General features: G+C 39.5%; 1 protein-coding gene across 5 annotated transcripts in view; it reads right to left on the bottom strand.

Moving 5' to 3' along the window:
- The window catches only part of LOC125640985 (protein zyg-11 homolog B), a 47016-nt gene that overhangs the window by 15698 nt on the left and 18423 nt on the right, over nt 1-12895 (bottom strand). For 3 of the 5 annotated variants that reach the window (XM_048860232.2, XM_075131841.1, XM_048860231.2), the window contains 6 exons: nt 11430-12184; nt 5955-6095; nt 4549-4725; nt 2010-2074; nt 934-1033; nt 794-844 (listed from right to left, as the gene is read on the bottom strand). In XM_048860232.2, the coding sequence (XP_048716189.1) occupies nt 794-844; nt 934-1033; nt 2010-2074; nt 4549-4725; nt 5955-6095; nt 11430-12184 (1289 nt within the window). Of the gene's footprint in view, nt 1-793; nt 845-933; nt 1034-2009; nt 2075-4548; nt 4726-5954; nt 6096-10767; nt 10885-11429; nt 12185-12895 lie in introns of those variants that run through there. The other 2 variants (XM_048860234.2, XM_075131840.1) reach the window with 2 other exon arrangements.

Genomic DNA, 12895 nt, shown 5'->3' on the forward strand with positions numbered 1-12895 from the left:
TTTGGTTCTGCAATGAACTCCACTAAGACACCTAATTTATTCTGAAGACAATTAAGGTTTATAACTGATCAATAGCTTTCACTTGAACATCTATCCTGCACAGACATTAAGGAAATGTAGTTTGGTATACTGGTTGGCCAAAGTAAGGCACCATCAGAGATGTGTTTTGCATCATAGTCTCTCTCCAGAAATTGAGAGAGACATGTCTGAAATCTGTATTTCCACTGCCCTGGAGCTGAAGCCATCAGACTGCTCCTGAAACCAGGTCCCACAAACAATGACTTCTGATAGTTTGTTCTGTGTCTCAATTTTATTCCAAACTCCAGTAAAAACATGTTAAACTTTTTTAAAAGATGTGAGATACCTAGTTTAACCTCTGTGTATTGCTCCAGCCAGTTGACACCACAGTGGCCCCATGTACTGTACCTGCATGCCAATGTAAACATGTCCATGGGAGCTTGTTTTCAAGGTAAACTTCATTGCAAACAACAAAAAGTTTGAGTCAGAGTTGAGTTTTCCATCCATACTGCAGTCATTTAAGTCCTGACACAATCAAGTTATTTACTTTGGCTTCTATTTACTGGGCCCACAGGCCACCCTCATTAACATGGTGAGCGAGTGCCCTCCTGACAGTCTGGAGTGCCAATCTTTTCCTGGTAGCAGTACTGACGGAAGGTAAAATGTAACTGCTTATTTTTAATTTGATAGAATACACCTAACTGTAGCCAATTTCAAAATGATTTAAAATAGGAGATCCAGGGTAGCAATTTGTAAGAGACAGCACTGGACTTACCCTAACAATGAAGAGCTCTGCACCAAGTTGAGCTGTTTGCTCAGTTGAAAGCTATAAACAAAAACATTAGGGAATATCAGAAAAATCATCAGGACCCAGTAAATTATACTTCAGCACTTCTACATTTATAAGTCTTGTACCTTTGCAGCTAGAATGGAGATTATAGCCACTGCCATCCTCTGCATATTTTGATCTTCATGGTTACACAGCCACTGCATAACAAGCTTAGCTGCTTCAAACCTGAAAGTTAACAGTTTTTATTTTCAGAACAGAAGTCACGTAAGCCTTTAAAAAGGAAAATACACACCACACATCAGACCAGGATGCCCCCAGGCAGTCGAAATTGGAAGCACTGTGCTTTGTCCCAAGACGGTGGAAGTGAACAGTGGAATTAAGAGCAGGCAAAGCTAGTCTCAAGCCCACTCAATGAGTGAAATTTACAGAGCAACACTCAGAAAAGTTTCAACATCAACTCTTACAACAACCTTTAGGTAAGCCAAGGAAAACCACCAACAGAAATCTATCTACTGAAAACATGAAGAGCTTACAGTCTGCCAGCCTGCTACAGAAAATATAAAATCTTCAATTAGACCAAGATCACAGGGATTACTCAGATTTCAGGATCTGCTCCCCCAGTGTCTCTTTTACTAGAAGTTTAATATAAAAGCACAAGGTCCTCTTCTGTAAAGAGCTGAAGGAGAATTGGCCTAAAACCAGAGATAACCCCTCACTTTCTCTACCCTTCATCATCTGACCTAGGCATGTTGGATGCAAACCCTCCAAAGCCTTCCAAAGTTTTTAAATAAAGGGACCACTGCAAAATGACAAAACTCACTTCCACAAATCCAGAGATTCAGCAAACTGGGGATTAAATTCCGATCTCTGTTACTCCAGTGTAGAGCTAGAGTAATTTAACTGAAGTCATTTGCCTTGTCTAGACAAGGATTTTTTCAGACCCATAAGCCATATAATTGTGAATTATGGGCCCAAAAAATTCTCACGTATACACGAGTTACTATGGGATCTGAGATCAGAATCTAACCCTATGAATCAAAATCAGGTCTCCAAAATGGCAGGGTTCTCTTTTCCTGAGACTAGGCCAACAATTAGCATATTTCAAAGATAAACGCTACAATCCAGGAGATTAAAAATTAACAACCAAAACCCATTGATACGTTATTCTACATCCCATTTTAATTAATAGGATTAAATTTACCTGTTAAATGGAACATCCTGAAGGATCCTGTCACTGCACAGTGAAAGAAGGCAGTTCTTCTGCAGCTGTAGGACATCAAAAAAGTGTTCAGCAGAAAAATACAAAAATTTCAAAGTGCTTCCTTGTTACACCAGAATTGTGGAAGTTTGGTGGATCATGTACTATACTGTAAATGGTTATATTTCTAAACAAGAGAAGGGTCAAATCAAAAACACAAATAATTTTTCTAGAACAAAGCAAAGTCCTTTACATAACAACAACACCCTCTTCACTACAGAATGTGCCATACCATACTGGGGAGTCAAGTTTCACATGGTCTCTTTACCCAATACAAAGTATAAGGGCTTTTTGGGGGGAAAGTGGTGTCAAATTGTACAATGACAATTTCCTATTGTTAATTAAGGTTTCTAGAATGACTATTCATAATTGACCTTCAAATGGGTAGGGTCAACAACTTAATAAGAGCCAGGTAGACATGGCTACAAAGATATAATTGGCTGTACTATAGTCTTGCACCTAGAGCATTTCTTCCTCTTACTATTAAACTCAACGGTCCAATGAAGTGGGAGAAAGAGTTTTTAAAAATCCACAACTTTCTTCAAAGCTATATCCCAAAACACAGAGCACTCTAGGCCAGTTAGCCTATCACAATTAATGAAATCTGCAAATCATTCATGATCTCTGAAATCCAGACTACAAAAATTATTAATTTGTTGCCAACAGAGGAAAATACTAGAAAACCTTTGGAAGTGGACTTGGGTAAAGAAATACCCCCAAAATATTTGGAAAAACAGGTCTGTATCAAAACTGTCTAGACCTCAGTGGTTCAGGAGCCAAATTAGCGATCAACATTACCCAAAAGAGCCACAGTAGTGTGAATGACAGGAGAAATATATATATATCAACTAAATATTATTCTCACAGCAAATAAGTTAATAACTTAGTGCAAGTTGATATTTTAATTAGTTAATAACATAGTAAAAGAATCCTGACTGGTTAATAATTAAATCAGAGAGTGTTTTAATATCATGTGCTACAAAGAGCCGCAGGAGACACATTAAAGAGCCAGTTGCGGCTTGAAAGCCAGTCTGATTATCACTGCTCTAGACCCATGGTGGAAGAGAAACACTGTACCAGATATTAAAAACAGGGCTTATTTGCCCCCAGTACACAGTCTTTAAAGTTGACATTTTAGACTGAGAATTGCCCAAAATATACTGCTGAGAATGGCAGCCTCTTTCGTTATATCAGGCATTTGCTAACTTTTGGGAAAAGGTAGGCATTCATTCCTCACAGCCTGTGGAATGTGATATAACCCCCACACCTTTCAACTAGCTTGACCTCTTTGAAACAACTCACAAGCAAATCCTGCCAGGCCTGCTGCTACTTTGCTGCTTATCATCCAAAATGAGTTTTGTAATTAGGGACTACACAAGAAGTTTCCACATTTCTCTTTGGAGGGAAGCTTTCCTCCAATACATTAGTCATGCTTTACTGAGCAATAACCCACAGACAACATGTAGAGAGACGTTGCACCCATATATCCAAAATTCTCTACCATAAACTTCAGGGCTGTTTTTGTAAAGGACAACATAATCAGTTCTGGACTTTTACTTAACTCAAACCTGCCTGGATAATGATAATATCATGGTGATAATCATTGGGGCATAGCTGTCAGATATCTAATGGTGGTATCTCTCCTGTTTTGTGTCTCTCCTTTCTGTTCTGGTTCTTTGTTTTTTGCTGTGTGAGGAAATGTTTAGCAGTTACTGAGTTTTGTGCATACAATGGTTGATAGAGATGACAATAGGCATTATTCTTTTATTTACCTCTTATTGCCCTAGTTTGTTGATTAGTTTGATTTCAGTAAAATAAAGGCTTTAAAAAAGCCATGCTAGAGGAACATTGCTTCTACAAACTGCACTCCTATGAGGCAGAGAGTTTAACAGGGAAGTGACTCCAGGGAATGCATAGATCAAGGACAGAAAGGCACCAGACATTCCTTGCCCATGTGTTTATCAGTGAGAAAATGCAGCTACTATTAGTGCCTGTTAGGTGGAATCTCACTGTACAGTGATGCCATTCGTAGCAATAGTACAACCACAGATCCTTAACTCTACTAAGTTAACTATCAAACTGCACCGGTACAAGTTAGGTCATGCATCATGATTATATTAATGAACTGCAATCTAAGAATAAAACTGGCACAAAGATGAGCCTTTCAAGTTACAATAGATCAAGTGTGCATACCGTACACAAACATATTTGGGTATATCTGTTCAAAGCCAACGTTGAGGTGGAGTCAAGACCTTGCCTCTTCTCTGTTAAGTTCCTATTGTTTTGCAATATCTACAGGGATGGTTAGACCCCCAGCAAGCTTACAAGACAGCTGAGGCTCTATTTAGCTTACAGTCAATACGTCATAACATTAAAATATTCTGAAAGCAGAAACACTTCACAGCACCTGGGCTGTATTTCTATTATTAGGCCTCCTGTTAGGATGAGAAATCCACAGAAAAACAAAACCTAATATTTTTACCTGTTGATGGTTTGGAAAATGTTCCATGGCCTTAAGGAGTAAGTGAGTGACACCAGCCAGTAGTCGAACAGGCATGCCTGCTGCTAAATCTTGCTTGGTTAAGTTAAACACACATGCACTTGCTGCTAACTGCACAGGCAAGTTCAGAGGGTGATTTCGCATTCCAATAACCACAAGCTGAAAGACAAAAAAAATCATATTCACATTACGTACAAATCCACATACTGAAGAGCAACCCTGGATCCACTGGTGCCAGAAGCAGATGTGATTTTGTGCACCACAGTTCCTCTCTACCTCTCACTCAATTCAGCAACCCAGTGAGGGACATTTCAGCATCCCGAAAGAGCCTCTCTGCTTTTGCTCAGTCATTTAAAGCAGATAACTTACATTGCCCAGAGTGCTTTGCACCAGTTGCAGCAATCTCTCAAAGGATTGCTGTTGCAACATGTTGCAAAAGATTCTGAGGCAGTTCTGATACCCCAAGCTGCTGCACACACTGCATAGAAACAGAAACACCCTTCACGAGCAGGAATGAGATGGACAAAGTCTGCAGCATAGAAAAGGTACAGTACTGGCCTATTGTAAGTAACCACAGTAATCTTAGTGCTACTACAGCAAGGCGGCTGCCAATCTACCATAGGCCTATAGCCATCCCTTATCAGGTTATGTTTTTGGCTTTGTAAACTTGTCACAAATACTTATACACAGGGAAATGGAAGAGTAATCTTTGCTGGTGATTGAATATCCAAACTCTCTTTGCAATTGACACTAACATGATCGAGCCGCAATATCTCCTGCTAACACAGTAGGGGTGGAAGAATCATGATGTTTTCTTAAAGTCACTTGTTTAACTTGAACGATGTTGATCAATTATCTTTTTTGTTAGAAAACTGAACCTCTCTGATCTCTCCTTCCATTGTAATGATAAAGATTGAACTACCTCTGGGGCACCAATGATACAAAGCTAGTGTCCTAGGGACAGGCTTTTAGTCTAATAAATGCTACAGGTAACTCAATAGCCTATCTTTAAGCAATACTTGTTCAATAGTTAGCATGTCATAATGCAATACTAGGAGACTATTCTAAGCCATATTCAGAAGTATTTATTTGTAAAATGAATTCATACTGCTGCTGAATTAGCTTGGTCCCTCTTTTCAGAGGAAAATCAACTATTTTGCACCTTCCACACCATTACCTCATAAATCATTTTCACATGAACATTAACAAAAGCTTAATGATTTCTACTAAACCTCTTAAGCAATAATCAAGTAACTAAACAGGCAGAAGAAAGCTACATAACATACACTAAGTTTTCAGTATATTATAAGCTTTCCAGATGTTCATCTGAAGTTAAATTTACAGAACAGAGCAAGATTTTCTCATCTGAAGTGTATTTTTTTTTTTACCTTTAAAATTTCAGGCTTTGTTTTTTCCATAATGTGTGTAAGGCTGAATAGATGAAAGAGTGCTTCCCTCACAAAGAATGCCCGCTCACTGTACCGCTTCAGTGCTTCAGAAATTTGAGTTTCATTTGCTTCTCCAGACACCTTTGAACAGACAAAGAAGTTTATATTACCATTTTTTAAAAGCTGTCATTACTGTATTTCGGAATTTGATTTTTCTTAATTGTGCAAAACTGTTGTTCCAAAACTGGTGGCATTTTATCCAAATCCCTGTGTTTTTAACATTTCATCTACCTCGTACATGATCTGCCAGCAGTAGCCCAGGACTAGACAAACTTTAACATTTCCCATTGAAATAAGGTAACATTGTACAGTATAAATAGGGCCCTACCAAATTCGCAGTCCATTTTGGTCAATTTCATGGTCATAGGATTTTAAAAAATCGTAAATTTCATGATTTCAGATATTTAAATCTGAAATTTCATGGTGTTGTAACTGTAGGGGTCCTGACCCAACTCTGAAGGCAGCAGGGTGGAAGTAAGGGTGGCATTGTACGGTACTGCCACCCTTACTTCTGCACTGCTTCTGGCGGGGTGCTGCCTTCAGAGCTGGATGCCTGGACAGCAGTCACCACTCTCCGGCCACCCAGCTCTGAAGGTGGCACAGAAGTAAGGGTGGCAATACTGCATCCACCCTACAATAACCTTGTGACCCTGCTCCACAGCCCTCTTTTGGGTCAGGATCCCAGTTTGAAAAACGCTGGTTTCCCGCGTGAAATCTGCATAGTATAGGGTAAAAGTACACAAAAGGGGGAGACCAGGGGGAGACCAGATTTCACGGTCCGTGACGCATTTTTCAGGGCTGTGAATTTGGTAAGGCCCTAAGTATAAACCAAAACTCAGCTTCAATCCAATCTTTGACTAGAGCTCCCTGTAACCAATCAGGCAGGAGGCGTGTCACTCCATAACCAACTAATGTTGCTTGTGTCAATTTTTGCCTTATAAGCAAGATTCACAGCTGCATGATCCGTCATAAATGGGCACACACTGCTGCTGAAGCAATATACTTGATGCAATTTTCTCAGCTGGAGGAGGTGCTTTGATTCAGCCACACCAATGAGAGAAAGCTTCCCTGTTTTTTGCAGGTTACTAATTAGTTCAATCAGTAGCTATAGCTTCCCAGAACTCTATTAACGAGAAGTATCATAGGTCCTATATTCACTTAAAAAAAAAAAAAAAAAAAAAGAAATGTATTCTTAAAGCCTACACTAACTCAACTTGCTAACTCGTGTGAAAAATTAGGGTGGATAAAAATCAATGATTTAAAAAAAAATTGGATGTTTTTATTTAAATTGGATTTTTTTTTATAAAATGCTTTTTGAGGGAAAAAACCTATCTAAAGATAGTTTTAATTAAGATACATTATAGCTCAAAGATATCTCAACATGGAATAGCGATTATAACTTCTAATTCTATAGTATGAGACAATATATTCATGTAATGTTTAAGAAAAGTTTTGTAAATGAGTTCCAATAGTTCATGGATTAGGGACCCAATTTTATGGGGGTCTACAGGCTTCTGTATAGATTATTTAGGTTAATCTTTCTATCTACCCAATGGGACTCAGTGCTCAGCCTAGGAGATACCACCAGAGATGCTTAGTTTTGCAGTTCTCAAACTGTGGATTTGTGTCTCCAGAGGTAACATGCTTATTAACAGCAACAATATTTTTAAATAAATAAATATATAGAGGTGAGAAATAACAGACCTCAGCCCTATTGTCCCTCTGCAAATTTGTACACAGAGTCAATCCCTTACCTCTCTCTAAAAGTGCAAAGTTTCAAAAAGTTCAATGAATAGAAGATAGTTGGGGGCGGAATAGATCTGGACAAGGAGAAGTCTGGAGATAAATGTGAGAAGCGGGGTACATATAATATTTTAACAAAAAAGCATATGTTTGCTGCTGAAGAAAAAAAATCCAGAATACCTAACGTTGTTGTTTTAGTTAAATAAAACAATTTAAACTGTCTGGTGATGTTTTCCTCCTAATACAACATGGCAAGGAAATCCTTCAAATATTAATGATTAACCTGTTGAATTAGAGATAGTTCACCTCCCAATGACTTCATAAATATCTGCTTCAATTACCTTTGGTAAATGAAATAACCAAACAATCATTCATTTTCTGATAACACACCTCTACCCTGCTATAACGCTGTCCTCGGGAGCCAAAAAATCTTACCGCGTTATAGGTGAAACTGCGTTATATCAAACTTGCTTTGATCCACCAGAGCGCGCAGTCCCGCCCCCCACCGGAGCGCTGCTTTACCGCGTTATATCCAAATTCATGTTATATCGGGGTAGAGGTGTAGCTGTAAAACTAATCTGAAAAGTTTTCAAAATAAATCACTATTTAAAAATGTATCGTGTGTACCTTCTAAAAATGAAACCTACATCTATCACTGAGTTGTGAAGAATATGTATTAAGGTTATAACAACCAACAAGAATGTATTTTTATGTAGCAAAACATGATTAAATCAAGTCTTCCTGACTAGTGATTTAAATCATGATTTAAATCAATTTGATTTCAATCAAATCCACTGTGTGAAAAATCACAATTGCCTTCACTAGAATTTACCTTGAGTTAATTAACTTAAGCACTGGAACAAATTGCCTCGGAAGGTTGTGGAATCTCTGTCATTGGAGGTTTTAAGAGCAGATTAGACAAACACCTGTCAGGAATGGTTTAGTTCAGCGGTTCTCAAACTGTGGGTCAGGACCCCAAAGTGGGTTGTGACCCCATTTAATGGGATCACCAGGGCTGGAGTTAGACTTGCTGGGGCCCAGGGATGAAGCTCGAGCCCCACCATCCAAGGCAGAAGCCAAAGCCTGAGCCTCACTGCCCAGGGCCAAAGCCTGAGACCCAGTGCACAGGGCCAAAACTAAAGCCCAAGGGCTTCAGCCTGGATGACAGTGCTCAGGCTTTTGGCAGTGGAGCTCGGGCGGGCTCAGGTTTTGGTCCCCCCTTCTGGGTTGTGTAGTAATTTTTGTTGTCAGAAGGGGGTTGCAGTGCAATGAAGTTTGAGAACCCCTGGTCTAGTTATTACTTAGTCCTACCTTGAAGGAAGGGGACTGGACGAGATAACCTACTGAGATCCGTTCCAGTCTTACACTTCTATGAGTTCATAAAACTCGGGTTAAGAACACACTTTTTTATTTATTTATTTTGCAGTCAAGACAAAAGAACTTAGGCTTTGGAGAGTACCTTTAAAAACTTCCCTTGCTCACCTGGTATCTTTTTCACCCCTGTTACAGCAAGCACTCCCATTATCTAATGCCATTGCTTTTTAAATCTCTTTATTCATAAGCAATATGCTATGGTACTTCATGTGTTTCCTATGGGCAAGTAAATGGTTCACTGACTGCAGTTGGTGAATTGTTATACACATTAAAAAAAAGTTTAGTTAATTCACCTCAGAATATCTGAAGGGCTACATGTTGCCAAGAGACTTTTCATTTAATGTGTTTATTTAAAATAGTTTACAGTGAACAAGTCCACAATCAATCAATGTTCTGCATACCATATTGCTTGGGCCAAACTAATCTCTCATATCTTGCTGCCAGACCAGGAAATAATCTTTCATACTACACTGTTCTGAGAGATGCGGTTGTCATGTTTTTACTTCCCCTACTGATAAAATACAGTGTTGATTATCACTAAACTATGATGCATTTTGCGAGTAAAAAAACCGACACCATTTGGAACTCATGTCCAGCTTCATGTCTGTTTCACATGCTATATTACCTAGGGTTATCAGTTTATCCTCACAAGAGATTTCATAGAGAAGTTTTACTGTACTGTTATACAACTGTTCTGATCTCACAGGAAATTACAGTGGGTGTCTACTGTTTATTCTTAAGTGGTATCAGTACAAAAATCAGCTGCTCACACATATTAGCAGACATTTCAATATAACTGAATTTGTACCTAAATTCATGGCAGAGCTAAAACCATTATGGAGCTGGTACAGCATAATATTGAAGAAAGCCAAGCTATACAAAAAGCATGCTATGACAAGAAAACAAGTGAAAGAGCTTTAATCTAGGTGTTTTGGTATTTGCCCCTACAAAAAGCATGAAATACTCTCATGGGAAGGTCCCTTTGAGGCGACAGAGAAACTGAATGAACTCACTTATCAAGTACAGAAACCCTATAGTCAGGATTTATCACAACTGTACATATTAACAGAGTGAAAGCTCACCATAACGGAGAGGCTATAGTCAACATGATATGCTATGCAGATGAGGAACACAAAGTATTGCCTCTCAGACTTAATGTCTGAAAGTAACGGAGAGAACCCTTTAGAGAGCATTAATTAAGAGCTAATCCCCGTAAAAAAAATAAAAGGAGAGAAGTAATGGCTGTGTTACAAAGTCGAAAAATGGTATTTTCTAACAAACCTGGTTTCACTTACCAGAGAGACCACCACATTAACACCAGTGATGCACACCTAGTAAACAGAAGGGCTTACAGGGCTACAGGGACAATGAGGGAACAGATCAAGAGGGAGATGCACACCCATTTTGGCCAGTCCAGATTTTAAGAAAGTATTTGAATTGATGTATCCAACACAAGCCTACGAGATGTACTGATGCAGACCAGGAAGAAACACCCCATTGCAGTTCTGAGCAAAAACCTGTCTCTCACTGAACAGAATTACCAGGTAATAGAAAAGGAATGTTACGCTATAGTGTGGGGTGTAAAACAGCTCAGATCCTTCCAACAAGTGGTTCAGGCTGTTAACGGATCACTCACCATTAATATGGTTCCAGAGAACAAAATGAACCAACTCCAGATTCTACACTGCAGCTTTGCAGGTGTATTAAACGTATTCAGGGGTTTGAGAACAAGGTAGCCGATGCCCTATCCAGAAAAGAGGGGGCAGAGGTGAGGCTCACATCTGATGTAATAAAAGGGCCGGGTGACAGGCAGAAACATCAATCTGAAAAACAGATGTTGAGCTGGAGTACAAAAGCAGTTCCTGAATATAAAGTTTTATTGCATCTACTGTGTTAAGTAGAACTGCTCAAAGCTGTATTCAAATGCCAATGCATCAATATGAATCAGGCTCTGAAATATTGATGCTTTACGCTAAAGGTCATGCCGAGGAACCAGAGTTTATTATGCCAATAAATAGTTTCAGACTATCCATTGCTAACATCCTGTTCCGATAGGTTTGATATCTTAAAGCAGTACTTCAAGACTCATTGACTGGTATGGAAAAATAGACAATTTTACCCTAAATATGACCCAAATTTTGGCTCCAGGACAGTTACATGAAGGCCTAAGCCACAGTTATTAGCAATTGCCATTAATGGATAAAAATACTATGATGGTAGGTGAACCTATAATTTCATTCTGGAAGAACCACGTTTGTTGTCACAACCTTAAATAGACTTAAATTTAAAAAGTCGAACCTTTAAGTTTCCTTCTCCTGTAAGGAATTCTGAGTAGCCAGCATCAGTAGCTAGCAGTCCCACAAACTGCATTGTTGGCCGTTGCTGAATAAATGCTTCTACAGCTTCATCTGTAACATGCTTTCTTCCAGAAATGTCCAAAGACACAAGGTTAGGTAGGATATCTTTCTGTTCTAGTAAACGAAGTGCTATATCTGATGTGAATTGTTTGTCATCTGAAATATCAAGATGATTCAGATATTTTAGTTCTCTTAGAACATCCAAAATCTGTGTGGTCGTCATTTTCAAGCATTTCAGGTGGTGCATGGTCAGAGACTTAAGTTGATCCTTGCAGGTGAGGAGTGCAGTTATGTCAGTGACAGAGGTATTGGATATATCTAGACTTTCTAACCTTGGAAGTGATGCAACATCTGCTAAGTCTTCATTGTAGAACAGAACATTGGTAATGCTCAAAGCACGAAGACCAGACAACTGACTGAAGCATCTTTCATATGGGTCTTCCAAGGAGAGAGTTAATGAGTTCAGCACAAGGCACTGAAGGTTTTGTTGGATCCATTTATTGCTGCCAAGTCCACTTATGATGTCTGTGATTGTAATATCTGCATTCACTCCCGTAGCATCAAGTTCTACCAGCTTGTGATGGCAAAATGCTTTCCGGAAAGCCACTGCAGAGATTTTTGCTTTCCGGATACAAGCTCGTTTCAAGCGCATCTGGTTGCCTCGGAAGATGCCCACAGTTCCATCATTCAGCAGCCCTGTTGAAAAACAGCAATAAGTTTATGTTATATTACAGATTTTTTTGAAACCTATGGGGGAAAAACGACAAGGGTTAACAAGAATAACTGGTTCAGTTTACTGTTTGCAGTCAATGTAGTTATAATTAGGAGTCTACCAAATGCACAGTCATGAAAATCATCTCACAGACCATGAAATCTGGTCTCCCCCATGAAATCTGGTCTCTGGCTGCCCAGCTCTTAAGGCAGTGCTGCCGCAGCACAGAAGTAAGGATGGTATGCCACCCTTCTTTCTCCACTGTTGCTAGCAGGCAGCATTACCTTCAGAGCTGGACACCCTACCAGCAGCCACCACTCTGCACTCTGCCTTCAGACCTGGATGGTGGGAGAGTGGCAACTGCTGATCAAGTGGTCAGCTCTGAAGGCAGTGCTGCCTGCCAGCAGCAGCGGAGAAGTAAGAGTGGCATGGTATTTCCATCCCGCCACCCAGCTTCAGGAAGCACTGCTGCCAGCAGTGGTGAAGAAGTAAGAGTGGCAAAACTGCGACACCCTAACAAGCTTGTGACTGACCCCCTTTTGGGTCTGGGCCCCTAGTTTGAGAAACACTGCAGAGAAATCACATATTTTTCACGAGTTGATCACGGCATAAATAGCAAATTTCACAGATGTGTTAATGCGTAATTTTGCCGTAATTTAAGCAGACCCCTAGTTATAATACAACATATACAAAAC

This window comes from Caretta caretta, chromosome 8 (genome assembly GCF_965140235.1).
Source record: "Caretta caretta isolate rCarCar2 chromosome 8, rCarCar1.hap1, whole genome shotgun sequence".
NCBI classification, from domain to species: domain Eukaryota; kingdom Metazoa; phylum Chordata; order Testudines; family Cheloniidae; genus Caretta; species Caretta caretta.